This window comes from Tamandua tetradactyla, chromosome 23 (genome assembly GCF_023851605.1).
Source record: "Tamandua tetradactyla isolate mTamTet1 chromosome 23, mTamTet1.pri, whole genome shotgun sequence".
Lineage (NCBI taxonomy): Eukaryota > Metazoa > Chordata > Mammalia > Pilosa > Myrmecophagidae > Tamandua > Tamandua tetradactyla.
Genome location: NC_135349.1, coordinates 42,347,506 through 42,361,778, shown reverse-complemented (window position 1 = coordinate 42,361,778; position 14,273 = coordinate 42,347,506). Strand labels below are relative to the sequence as shown.

The 14,273-nt window shown below is 39.2% G+C and overlaps 1 protein-coding gene across 3 annotated transcripts in view; it reads right to left on the bottom strand.

The window, feature by feature from the left end:
• The window catches only part of PARN (poly(A)-specific ribonuclease), a 226,455-nt gene that overhangs the window by 57,480 nt on the left and 154,702 nt on the right, over positions 1 to 14,273 (bottom strand). For 2 of the 3 annotated variants that reach the window (XM_077141737.1, XM_077141738.1), the window contains one exon: positions 4,299 to 4,488. In XM_077141737.1, coding sequence (XP_076997852.1) covers positions 4,299 to 4,488 — 190 coding nt within the window. Of the gene's footprint in view, positions 1 to 834; positions 1,261 to 4,298; positions 4,489 to 14,273 lie in introns of those variants that run through there. The other variant, XM_077141739.1, reaches the window with a different exon arrangement.

The following is a 14,273-nucleotide window of genomic DNA, read 5'->3' as shown; positions in this document are numbered from 1 at the left end:
AAAGGGGAAAGAGAAAATGAGACAAAATAAAGTTTCAGTGGCTGAGAAATTTCAAACAGAGTCGAGAGATTATCCTGGAGATTATTCTTATGCATTATATAGATATCCCTTTTGAGTTTATGGTGTATTGGAGTGGCTGAAGGGAAATACCTGAAACTGTTGAGCTGTGCTCCAGTAGCCTTGATTTTTGAAGACGACTGTACAACTATATAGATTTTACAATGTGACTGCGTGATTGATGTTCCTTATATCCAGGGTATGGACAAATGAGTAAAAAAAATAAGGATAATAAATAAATAAATAATGGGGGGGCAAAGGGTAAAAAATTGGGTAGACTGCAATACTGGTGGTCAATGAGAAGGTTTGGGATGTATGAGTTTTTTCTTTTTTATTTCTTTTTCTGGAGTGATAAAATATTCTAGAAATGATCATGGTAATGAATGCATAGCTATATGATGATATTGTGAGCCACTGATTGTATACCATGTATGGACTGTATATGTGTGAAGATTTCTCAATAAAAATATTTTTATTTTTTTATTTTTTTCATGGGCAGGCACCGGGAATTGAACCCGGGTCCTCTGGCATGGCAGGCAAGCATTCTTGCCTGCTGAGCCACCGTGGCCTGCCCAATAAAAATATTTTTAAAAAAAGAAAAAAGAAATATAACATGAGCCAGATACAGAATTTTAGATTTCCAGGCAGCCACCTGAAAAAAAGTAAAAAGAGCTTATAATTTAGGACCCTTTACAGTAGTCATAAATATTCATGAGTTGTAACCGTTATTTCTAAATTCTGAGATACTGAAAAAAAAAGTAAAAAGAAAAGGAGAAATTAATTTAAATATTTTAATTTAATTCAATATATCCAAAATATCATGTCAACATGTAATCAACATATAAACCATTATTAATGAGGTAATTTATATTCTTCAAAATTGGTGTGCATTATCACCTAACAGCACGTCTCAATAAGACTAGCCAAATCTCAAGAGCCACATGTGGCTACCAGCTACTGTATCTGGACAGTGTAGCCTCTAGAGCAGGATCAGTAAACCTCCTTCTGTGAAGAGGCAGATAGTAAACATTTTTTGGATTTTACTCTGTTGCAACTACTCAACTTTGCTGTTAAAACTTAAAAGCAGCCATAGACAACACATCAATGAATGGGCATGGCTTAGTTCCAGGAAAACTTTTATAAGACGATGTGGTGGGCCAGATTTGGTCTGCCATCATAGTTCGTTGACCCCTGCTATGGAGCCTAATTAAAAAAACAGTACAAAGAGGTATCAGCAAAAAAGTGATTGGAGGAGATAAAATGAAGCAAATACTAAATAATACACAATTTACCCAATAGAAGGAAGAAAAAAGAGGGAAAAGGGGACACAGAACAAACAGTATAAAAAGAAAACAAATATCAAGAAAGGAGACAATGCTATCTGTATCACTAATCAGATTAAATATAAAAGGCAGGGACTGTCAGAATGGGGGTGGGGTGGTGAAAAAGAGCAAGACCCAACTATATTCTGTCTTTATATGAAACTCTAATCACAAAGACATAGGTTCCCAGTGAAAGAGTGAGCAAAAATATACTTAAAATAGAAAAACAATTTTGGAGGGTTTATGCTGTCTGATTTTAAAACTTACTATAAAGTCACAGTAATAATACAGTATGGCATTGAGGTAAGAATAGACATAAATAAGTGGAACAGAAGAGTCCAGAAATAGACCTATACATATACAGTCAATTTATTTTTGACAAAGGTGTCAAGTCAATCCAATAAGGAATTTTAACAAATGCTGCTGGAACAACTAGATATCCATATGGAAAGAACTTGTGTCACTCCATATATGAACCTGAAAGTACTGACCTTAATGTAAAAACTAAAACTATAAACCTTCTAGAAGAAAATATGTAAGAAAATCTTTGCAACCGCATGTTAAACAAAAATATTTTGAAAAGGGGTTGGGATGGGGAACCCACTGATCATAAAAGAAAAAAAATCAAATTAGATTTCATCAACCCCTAGAATGAGCTGAGACTCAGTATCAAGGGATTGAGAAAACCTTCTTGACCAAAAGGGGGAAGAGTGAAATGAGACAAAATAAAGTATCAATGGCTGAGAGATTCCAAACAGAGTTGAGAGGTTATCCTGGAGGTTATTCTTATGCATTAAATAGCTATCACCTTGTTAGTCAATATGTAATGGAGAGGCTGGAAGGAACTGTCTGAAAATGTAGAGCTGTGTTTCAGTAGCCATGTTTCTTGAAGATGATTGAATAATGATACAGCTTTCACAATGTGACTGTGTGACTGTGAAAACCTTGTGTCTGATGCTCCTTTTATTCACCTTATCAACAGACAAGTAAAACATGGAATAAAAATAAATAATAGGGGGAACAAAAGTTAAAATAAATTTAGTTTGAAATGAGAGTTATCAATGAAAGGGAGGGGTAAGGGGTATGGTATGTATGAATTTTTTCTGTTGTCTTTTAATTTCTTTTTCTGAATTGATGCAAATGTTCTAAGAAATGATCATGATGATGAATATGCAACTAAGTGATGATATTGTGAATTACTGATTATATATGTAGAACAGAATGATCATAAGTTAAGAATGTTTGCGTTTGTTGTATTTTTTTAATTTAAAAATTAATAAAAAAATAAAATTAGATTTAATCAAAATTAGAAATACATGCTCATCAAAAGCTATCTTTAAGAAGCTAGCCAAGCCAAAGACCCCTCCCCCAAATGTGTTTTCTGCACATATATCTGAAAAGGGACTTGTATCCAGAATAAAGAACTTCCCAAATCAATAGCAAAAAGACAAACAACTACATTATAAAATGAGCAAGAGACTTAAGCATCTCAAAAGATACATGAAAGGTCAACATGCACATAAAAAGGTGTCAACATTGTCAGTTATCAGAGAAATGGAAAAGAAAACCATAATGCTATACATCTCATATCCTCCAGAATAGCTAAAGTAAAAAATAAAAAATAAACTGACACCACTAAATGTTGGCAAGGATGAGAGAACAACTGGAATTTTCATACAATCCTGGTAGTGTATGAAATGGTATATCACACTTTGGAGAACTGTTTGGTTGTTCTTATAAAGTTAAACATACACATCCTAAAAACCAACAATTCTACTTCTAGGTATTTACTCAAGAGAAATGAGAACATATTCTCCCAAAAATATTTCTTACAAGAATGTTCATAGCAGCCTTATTTATTATAGTCCCAAACCGGAAGCAACCCATATATTCAACAGAATGGATAAAGGAAATGTTTTATATTCATACAATGGAATGCTACTTAAACAATAAAACATAACTAACTACTAATACAAACAATAACAAGGATGGACTTCAAAAGCATGTTAAGCAAAACTGATCTATCATGATGAGATTAAAAACAATTGCTTAGGGAAGTGGGGGTCTGGGGTTGACTGAAAAGAGGCATAAAGAAACTTCTGGAAGAGATGGAAAGGTTCTATACTGCATTTTGGTGGTGGTTACTTGAGTACATGTGAGTGCTAAAATTCAATGAACTGAACATTTTCAGATCTGTGCATTTGATTGTATGTTAACTATACTGTGATTTTAAAAATCCCTTCAAAACCAGTTGAGGAAAGTGGGGAGCAATTCAAAATAGTAACTGATTGCTTCTGGGTGGTGGGATGATAGCTAATTTTGTCTTTTAGCTCTTCACTTTTTCTAAGCTTTACAGTTTTCTATAATGAACATGTATTTTTCTCATTTTCCATGTTTCATAGTTTCACAAAGACACCAAAAAGTTACTGGTATTTATCTTTTGACGGTAGGGTTATGGGTGATTAAAGGAGGTAGGTATATGGTTCACTGCCAACACGGGGCCTGAAGGGAGTTAGGGCGCTCAGGCAGAGGCAACACGGCATATGAGAAGAAAAGGGATCAGAGCTCTATACTCACAGGGCTCTCTCAGGCATTCGTGGGCAAGTCACACCCTTCGTTCCCTCATCCCTAAAATGGGAATAAGATGCAGTGTGTCTGCCTCAAGGGGGTTGGGACAGTTAACTGCAATAGCTGTGGTCTATAAAGCATTCATTAAGAAGAAGGTAGTAAAATAAATAAATAATTAAATAAAATTTTAAAAATGAGGTACTCATTTTTGATATTACATGAAATTATGAGAAAACTTCGAAAGCCTTTCCCCAAAGTCAGGTTCATTACTTACAATCCTATAAGAATCAACAAGCAAAGCTATTGCTCGAACATCTCTGCCCCTTTAAATCAAATGCCAAGAACTCTTACCTATTGGAGCGGTAACAGTGATTCTGCACTGCATAGGACATGCACTGAGTACTTAACCGCTTTCGCTCAACCTCCTTCCAACTATCTTCTGTCCATTTTCTCTTGATTTGCTTCTCCTCAAGTTTTTTTCCCACATATTCAGCATAGGTCTGGATCCGATAGCTTTCTGCATACCTGCTGGTATTGACAGCTACGAGGAAAAGAAAGATACCTTATAAAAGAGCCTGGCCTAACCCCAAAGATGCCAGTCTTTGAAAGGTGGCCTGAGGTAATCAAAGGAGCCCTGTATTCAGGTCTGGGCTCCACCCTGGCTCTGCTGCTTAGAAGCCAGGGGAGCGTGGGCAGAGCCCATACACTCTCCAAGCCGGAGCCTCCTTATCTGGAGAAAAGACTTGGCCCCCCAACCTCCCTGACAGTGTGAGTGCGCTTTGTAAACTAAACTATAAGGAATCATAGTGATGCAGGTAAAATATTAACAATATGTTCCCAAGTATTTCCAACTAACATTATTGTTTGAACATTGTTCATATTCACAGTAGGAAAATGGAAATAAACCAACAAGGAAAAACACCAAACCTTCACTTATTTTATTGTTAAAGATAAAAATTACAAAAATAGCAATAATGACAGTGGTGGTAATTGTGTCAAATACCAAATACTGAAGGTCTACTGTATGCTGGGCTGTGGCCTGCTGTTTTACATTGTCTAATCTTCACAATACACTTGCAAGGGAGGAACTGCTTTTACTGCCAAGCAAGCAGGGCCACAGAGGTCAGGTGGCTTACCATAGGCCACAATGCTGCTGAGTGGCAGTGCTAGGAAGCAAAACCAGGTTATTCCAACCTGAATGCCAGAGCCCTTCCTGCCACTCTGCACCTCACTGAGAACTCTGCAAATTCAAGGTAGTCCCACAGTACTTGGGACATGTCTCCTCTTCTGCTTTTAAAGACTGCTTTGATTCAAGACTGCTAATTCAAAAAAAAAAAAAAAAAAAAAAAAAAAAGACTGCTAATTCTCTATAATGTACCTCTGGCTAGCAACAGTACTTGAAAGCTGGAACTTATTTCCTTGGTACTAATGCTTTAGACTAAGGCCAGGTCAGATGTTGTCTAATCCCATGCTGTTTCCTCCTCTGGGGCTGGCGGATGGAACATGCTGGTAGAATGGGAGTGCGGACTAAAGAAAGGATACTCTCCTAGGCGAGTAACACTGCCAACAGTTATTACTCTACTGGCAGTGACACTGGAAGAGCCTGGCCAGGCTGTTAAGGGCAATCTTGGTACTGGGGTAGCTGTAACAGCACCACGACAATGGAGACAGTCTGTATATCACCACCTACTGAAGTCCCTGGCACAGTAGGTACTGAAGAAATACGATGTGAATGCAAGGCAGAAAGCAACCAGTGCTGATGAGTATGGGGCCTTAGAACACACGAGTAGGACAAGGGAGTGTGCTATATCAAGGACCTTGAAAGCAGGGGAAAAGACACTGTGTGGGAGACAGCTGCTTCACATGTCTGACATATGATACGTTTTAATCTATAACAAGTGGACCAGATTTGCCTAAAACTTCTCAGCCCAATAACAGTTTTTAGAATGCCAGGTCTTAAATATTTAGTCACATTAAAACAAAACAAAACAAACAGCAGAAAAAAAACTCCGTATCTTTAAAAAATACAATTTTAATAAGAAGTTTGCTGTGCTTTTCAAATACTCACTAAAATTAAAAAAGAGGAAACAACTCAAAATATTAAAGAACTTTCAAATTATACAAAGTCTCCAAAGAAGTAGAGTAAGTTACTGAAATCTGAACTCAAATCAGCATGCTCTGCCTGACAAGGAGATAAACAGTAAAAGCAGCCAGTACTAGACATGTGCTGTTAACCAACACTCAGATCCAAGAACCAAATCAGACACTTTCTTGAAAATCTTATTCCTTAGAATGACCACTTTTCCTGCTTTTGATGTGTTGCATTTCTGTTTTTCTTTTTATTTCATTTATTTATCCAACCACCCAACAATTTATATATCCAACAAACATCATGCATCATTCTTTCATCTTGCAATTACTTATGAGTGCCTTTGTCCCAGGGATTGTACTAGGTATTTAGTTTATGTAGCACTGATTTCCCTTTAAGTCTGATACCACTAAAATGCATTAATCAATATGATGTATAATGAGAATTGATAGATTCAATCATCACTATACTTTACCAATTGTTGGTAAATGAACATTTCCTGGATTTACCTTTTTTAACTTTCATTTTTTAATATGGTACATTTATTTTCTAAGCATGCCCAAAAGGGTCGATGACATTTGTGATAATCCTGTTTAATTGGATTACCAAGTAATTCAAACAAAAGTGTACGTTTGGGTCAATTCCCCATGAAAGCAAAGGTGAAGACAGGGTCATTAAAGGAGCCAAGATGATCTACTTAGTGGTTATGTACCTGACTGTTTTTAATAATTCATTTCTCAGTGCCATGGACAAAAGTTACAAACATGTCTTTAACCACGGTCAGTGAATTTATCTCAGCACATGTGGAATTAGGATCACTTAAAAAAAAAGGAAACAAATAACCATCTACTTTTCACTGCTGGCCTTCACATGGCAATAATTTACCAGCATTCCTTCAAGTTCCAGCAGCTTTACAGCTCTCGGCCTTTAATCTAGAAGCCAAGCTCTGGCTCAAAGCCACCCCCCTAATGGATGAATCAGCAAAATGAATTGGCTGTCAAATGTGTCCTCCAGTGATTCCAGCTTGCCTGTCAGAAGCAGTGTATAGTAGGCTGCTTGGTAACATTAACCTTTTCCAAATTTGTCAGGAGAATGATTCAAGGCCATCTTTCGGCTGTACCACTCAAAGCCCCTGGGGAATGAAACCCACTGAGCATCCTCTTGGTCTCCCTGTAGGTGAGTGATGACAGCTGCTCTTCCCTAACAGTATTATCCACTCATGGCCTTGCCATGCCAGATCGCACATCTCTTGACACTTTACACACATTACAGTATTTAATCCTCACAACACCCATGAGGAAGGTATGTTCTAGTCATCATACAGATAAGGAGACTGAACAAGAGAGACACTAAGCAGCTTGCCTAAGGTCTTATGGGAGACAAAACTGGTTCGAAATCAAGATTTTTTTTTAACCAATGCAATACTGCAAAGTTTGCCATGTATTTGGTATTTATTTAGGCTGACAATTATTTTATAAAATGCTTGCTTTTCTAAGAGTTTTAAAGAATTATTAAAAATGTTCGTATTTGTTTTAAATTAGGAATTTTCCACTATTGTCAAGTGACCTCTCTCCGGCTAAATTGATGGAAATGGATTATGTTTATTGAAAGGTTTCCCAAATTGATCTATAAGTTTAACACAATTCCAGCCAAAAAAGAAAGTAATTTTTTAAATAAAACATCAAAAAAAATTGAAAATAAAAAAAATTAAGAATATCTCAACTTGGCAGAAAACAAAGCAGTGGTTGCCAGAGGATGGGACCAGAGAGAGGGAGTCAGCTACCAAGGGGGCAGAGAAATTCTGAGGGGGGTGATGGAGCTCTTGACTGTGGTGCTGGTTACATGACGGCATGTGCAGAAACATAGAACCATACAACAAAGACGGTAACTCTGCTGTATATATTAATCGTAGCTAATTATTCTGTAGAATTCAACAGGTTGATTCTAAAATTTAAATGGAAAAGCAAAAGGGCCAACAATAGCCTAGATATTTCTGAAGAAGGATAAAGAAAGGGTGACTTGCCTTGCTGGCTAAAAAATGCCTATTATAAAACTACACTAATTAAGACAATGTAGTGATGGTGCAGAAATAAACAAACTGGCCTGTGCAACAGAAGAGAGAGCACAGAAACAGAAAATGCATGCCTTTGTGAAACTTTAGATTTCTGACAAACACAGTATGACAGAATACTGTGGAAAAGAAGTTAGAAAAACTGTTCATCCACAGGAAAAAAAAATGAAATTATATCTATACTCACACCATACCAAAAAGTCAACTCCAGATACATGAAGAACAAATGTTAAAAGTAAACTTTGGAAACCTGAAAAGAAAATATAAGTGACTATCCTTTTGAAGTTTGAAGTATGGAAGAAAAGAAAATATTAAGTGACTATCCTTTGAGTTTGAAATAGGGAAGAATTACTAAAATACAAAAGGTATTAAGCATAAAAGAAAAGATCCATAAATATGGCTAGACTAATAGTAATAGTAACACTTCTGTCCATCAGAAGGCATTTTAAAGAGAGTGAACACTATCTACAAACTGGAAGAGGATATTTGCAAGGCATCTGACAAAGGATTAGCACCAGAATATTTAAAATGTCTAAAATCAGTAAGAAAACAACGGCCCAACAGAAAAATGGGCAGAGGACATGAAGAGCATGCATTTCAGAGGAGGCACATAAGGCCAATAAACAAAGAGAAGTTCAACTTCAGGCAAAGTCAAATAACGATTACGTTATTAATATCATTTTATACCTATTTTTTGGCAAAAAGACTGACAATACGCACTACTGGGAAGATGTGGAGCAATGAAATCTCCACTGGAACAACCACTTTGGAAAACAGCTAACTAGGTGTTAAAGTTATGAGTAGTATATTCTTTCTAATTAGGTTCAAAAACAATAATGAAAAATATACACACACAGACAGCTCTATTGTGCTGGTCTGAATCTGTGGTGGACCCTAGAAAAGCCATGCCCTTTAATCCTCATTTGATTTTGCTGGCTGGGAACAGTTTGATTGTTTCCATGGAGATGTGACCCACCCAACTGTGGGTGGTAATTTTTGATCAGATAGCTTCCATGGAGTTGTGACTCCACCCATCAATCCTTTAAAAGAGGAAACATTTTGGAGAGAGTCCCTTTGGTAGAGCCACAAGACAGTTAGCAGACGCCGCTATGTTCGCCATGTGCCCTTCCAGCTGAGAGAGAAACGCTGAAGGTCATCGGCCTTCTTGAACCAAGGTATCTTTCCCTGGATGTCTTAGACTGGAGATTTGTATAGACTTGTTTTAATTGGAACATTTTCTCAGCCTTAGAACTATAAACTAGCAACTTATTAAATTACCCCTTTTAAAAGCCATTCCGCTTCTGGTATATTGCATTTGGGAAGCTAGCAAACTAAAACATCTATCATATACAAGTTTATATGTGTGTGCGCATGAGGTAAAACAAACAAAAAAAGGCAAGAAAATGATCACCACAAATCTCAGGTGAGTAGTGACTCCTGGCAGGGAATCAGGAGGATGAATCAGGGGAAGAACAACAGGTAGATCGTTTATTAGTAGTGTGTTGGTTCTTTGGTTTTGTGGTGGTTTCATGGGTGTTTGTTTAAAATCAACAAAATATCTAAGCCTTCTATTGTTTACCCTGTCCATACTAATGGTCTTTTCCAGTATAGACTATTTTAGAAGGTCTGTTACAACTAGTTCAAAGATACTATTTCAATGTCCTCAGCAATATGGAAAGTATAGCCCCCTGAAGGTTACATGTGGTGTCAATGAGCAGTGCTGTTAAAATGCTGGATACCTCAAGCCTTCCTAAGGAAGCTAAGAACATTTCTGCAGTTTGCTTCTCAGTCTGCAGAAAGCAGTTTAATTACAGCAACTGTTGGGGATGGGGGAAGAACACTACGAAGCTGCTAAAGCAGTTACACCCCATTACTCTTGCAATTTTCAAGATGGCTATCCTAAGCTAACATCAAGCCCCCAGTTTCTAAGGGAATAATATAAATTCTTATTAACCAAATGGTTACAAGAATGCAAAGTATCTGTTGTTCACTCTGTGCTTGCAAACATTATTTTAACTTTAGAGATACAAAAACTGAGTTTCTGAAGAAGTTACCAGCCTAAGGTCCCTCAGATTAAAAGAGTTTGGGCTTGGATCCAAAAAAATGCCTACATTCTTGTCATGACTCTACGTGCACTGGAAGGGGCCCAGATCGTGTCACTCACAGTTAGCAGAGGCAATGACATCTGCAAAAGAATTAGAGAGTGTGTCCATCTTTTCAGATTGCAGTTTTGTGTAAACAGCGGGTGTCACTGGGTGATAACCTGGTATCTTAACCCACCACCAGAAGTGACATATGCCAAGCATTGCCTCTTTCCACCAGCCTTTGCAGACCTAAGCTCTACTTCCCATATGCCAATGTGTGCCATAATTCCCCACTGTTTCTGTTTCAATGCCTTTTTGATGGCCTCTACTCCCTGCCCCCACAGCCGACCTGAGCACTGCATCACCATGCTGTCATTCCAGGTTTTCACCCAACAGTGGGCAGACACCAAATATTGTTTTGTGCTTGATTATTTAGACATGAATGTACTGGATAGACATGAATATATTGAATACAAGAAAATTCTTGTATTCCTTATGACTTTGATTAGGTTTGGTTTTGTAGCAGATTGGCCACTTCTCCAATTTTATCAAATAGAAAATGGAGGGTTTTAGCTTAGATTGTATGGGAGGGCAAACTTTAAAATATATATTTTTAAAAGTGTAAACAAACTAACTAAAAATCCCCAACCCTAATGGTCACTAAGAATACAAATTTGTAAAAATACAAATTTTTCAGTTAAAAATTTCATGTTGAAGCCCAGTATAGTGGGCAAAGAGGCCTGGGCTTGAAAGGAAAGGAGCTGGCTCCGGTACTGGCTTTGATTCTGAAGAGTGGGTTCACTTGGGCAGTGATCACCAGGGCACATTGCACACCCGAGCCTCACAGAAACACTGGGAAAGAACCCGGTCATCTTCGCTGACAGCTGGGTCTAGCGAGGCTGCCTGACTTGTCTCAGTCACAGTAAGGGCCCAGGGCTTGCGGTTCCTATGGGTGCTTCTCCAACAAAGGTAATTATAAAACTAAAAAAAGTATGGAGACCAAAGGAGGTAAAAATTGGGCAATGAAAGAGATCCTGTAAAGAGGAGAGAAGGAAATAATGGAGTAAGAGGCAGTGACAGGACTTATCCATTTATCTTTGCTTTCACAAAGCCTCCATTATAGTGTGTGATGGTAAAGGAAATGAATTAAGGGAAAGGAAGCAGGCTTGGAAGTGCATGCTTACAAAGACTTAAAGTGTCGAGAATAAAGGCAATTAACCATTTACAAACAACTTCCACACATCCTACATCACTGATTTCTCACAAAGGCTGTGTTGTTAGCCCTGCTTTGCGGATAAGGCTGAGAGAAAACTCACTGCACCCCACTGGGAAGTGGCAGAAAAGCTAAGGGTGTGATCCTGGGTCTGTCACCTATGATAAGTCATGCCTTCGACTCTGTGCCCGTCCATGTCATCTCCCTTGATTAAATAAAGACAGGCACTCACTTTGGTCACTGTGCCCACATCTCATTTCACCTTACAGTTCTCCACTTAAGGCCAAAAAGGCAAAGAAACCATTCTTCATAAACTGAACAAAGGCTGACACGTAGACAAGGTGACACTGAATTACTTAAAACCTATCCAAAAGGCAGTAACAAAGCCAAGTGGAAGACCAGAGTTTCAGGGGCCACAAAGACATGGGTTCAAATCCTGCCCAAGCCTTAACTTGCCTGAGTCAAGTCACTTGCCTCCCTAAGGTTGTTTCTTTATCCATAAAGGGGCATATCTACCAACCTCACAAGGCTCTTAGGAAGAGCAGAGAGTATCTATGTAAAGCTTTTAGCAGAGGGCCAGGACACAGGAGGTGTTTAATTAATGAGGCAACTTGTTAAATCACAAAACATAGTTCAGTAAGAAAGAACCGTACCTCAACTAGTGTAAGAAATTCAACAGTGACACAATTCAGCAGATTACTACTTACCTGTATAACAGAAGTGTGGGTGGCACCTGGAATCTTGCAATAGCTGGTGGAATACTGCCATCATCTAGGACTCAGATATAATCTAGCCACACCTAGAGCTTGCATGTAATCTAGTCAAGTCTCTCCCATGCAAAACATGGAAATAAAATGGGAGATACAGACACTAATATATATCACCCATACTTGACAAATGTAATTCCAAGAAGCCTGAACTATAATTTCTAAAAATTGTACTGAGACAAAAATTACCTAATTTTCATTAACTCTCCTGACACCACCATAGTCTGCTTTTATCATCTCATTCATTCATTCTACAAACACTGCAATAAGTATTGTGCTGAGAAATGGGGTATGTCCTAAGGGAGCAAACATTCCTGCCCTTAAGAAGACTACAATCTAGGGGACTAAACGAAAGGAAAAGACTGGTGGTTGATATTAGATAGTCAAGAATCTAGGTGAGAAATGATGATTTTTAACATGAGTAGGGTTAGCAGAAAAGGAGAAGAGATAAGTATAGCCTATTAAAAAGTGGTCTGTGGGCAAGCGATGGTGGCACAGTGGCAGAGTTCTCTTGCCTGCCATGCTGGAGACCCAGGTTCGATTCCCGGTGCCTGCCCATGTTTAAAAAAAAAAAGAGGTCTGTGAGAGAGAAGAGAATGCTATTTAGGTTGTAAGTTCCCACGGTGGAAGCCAACTACCTCAGCATTTAATGAATGATGTCACTAAGGAACACCGCTTTATCTGAACAGCCTGGTGTTTTGATTTTTTCTTCTTTTTTCATGGTTACTACCTGCAAAGTCAATTAAAAATAGCTACCATTTACCAAGTACTTACTATATGTTAAGAACTATGCTAACTGCTTAAAAAATGTATTTAATTCTCACTTGTTCATTTATTCATCCATCCATCTGTCTGTGAATAAAGGCATAAATGTATTTAATTCTTACGTGTTCATTTATTATTCTATCCATCCATTCATGACCATACAAAGCAGCTAAGATGATGCAACTGGGGCTCTGAGGGTAAATCGGAGAGACACAGCCCTTGTATTCACTGCAGAGAGAAAGACAACACATCAGCCACCCTGGGGAGCTGAGGGTTCTCAAGGGAGAACTGCTTGGGAGTTTACAGGGACTAAGTGAGTGGCCCAGGGCCTGGGGAACGCTTGCCTGAGGAAAGACATTCGGGTGTTTTCTGAGGCTTGAAGGAAGGGAAATGTGGCCATGTGAAAAATACTGAGGGTGGGAAACCGTTCCAGGCAGAAGGAATGTGAAGTGACTCAATCTCTGAGTTGAGGAAGCGCAGTCTTTCCTGAGGAATGGAAAGAAGATCACATGGTGGCAACTTACAGAGTGAGTGAGAGAAGAGACCCCCACGGTGAAGTGAAGGTGATGGGCAGGGGCTGCTGCCGAGCGCCCGGTGCCTCTTGCTGCGCACAGTGGGAGCTGCTGAAGGACGTCAGAAGCAGGACGCGCTCAGGTGTGTGCTCTCCAGGAGCACCCTGACCGAAGGGTGTGAGGACGCGCTCAGGTGTGTGCTCTCCAGGAGCACCCTGACTGAAGGGTAGAAGAGGAGGAATAGATCAGGGAGACAGGGAGGAGGCAAGTGTACTAAATAAGGAAAGAAACAGCAGTGGCCAGTCAGGCTGGAAGAACGGGGAGACAGAGAGAAGGACCCAAGGAAGGAAGAGCCCCAGGAATCCTCACTTGAGCACTGTGGTGGCGCCACAGACTGACCAGGGAGCTCCTGCTGGGGAGCACGGTTTTGAGTGAGCTAGATGGTGGCTCTCAGGTGCTTGGGAAACCTCCAGTGGAGATGTGAGGAGGCAGATACCCAGTTTTGGGAGGCAGATACAAGTTGGGGCTCACTGGCATGAGGGTAATTTAAGCCCTTAGAAAGGCTAACACTGCTAATGTGAAGGCACAGTCAGAATCAAGTCCTAAGGCTACACTCCAAGGAACAGCGGCATTTAATTATCACCTAGTCAGGGGAGACAGGCACCAGGAACTCGAAAAGGAGGTGGGCAAACCTCACTGGGGCTCTCAGTAAAAGCAGGCTCGGTGGTGGGGTGGGGGCCACAGCTAGACTGGAATGGGCAGGAGAGCAAGTGAGGAAGGAGCAGGGCACGGTGGTGAGTACAACTCATTTGAATTTGTTAAACC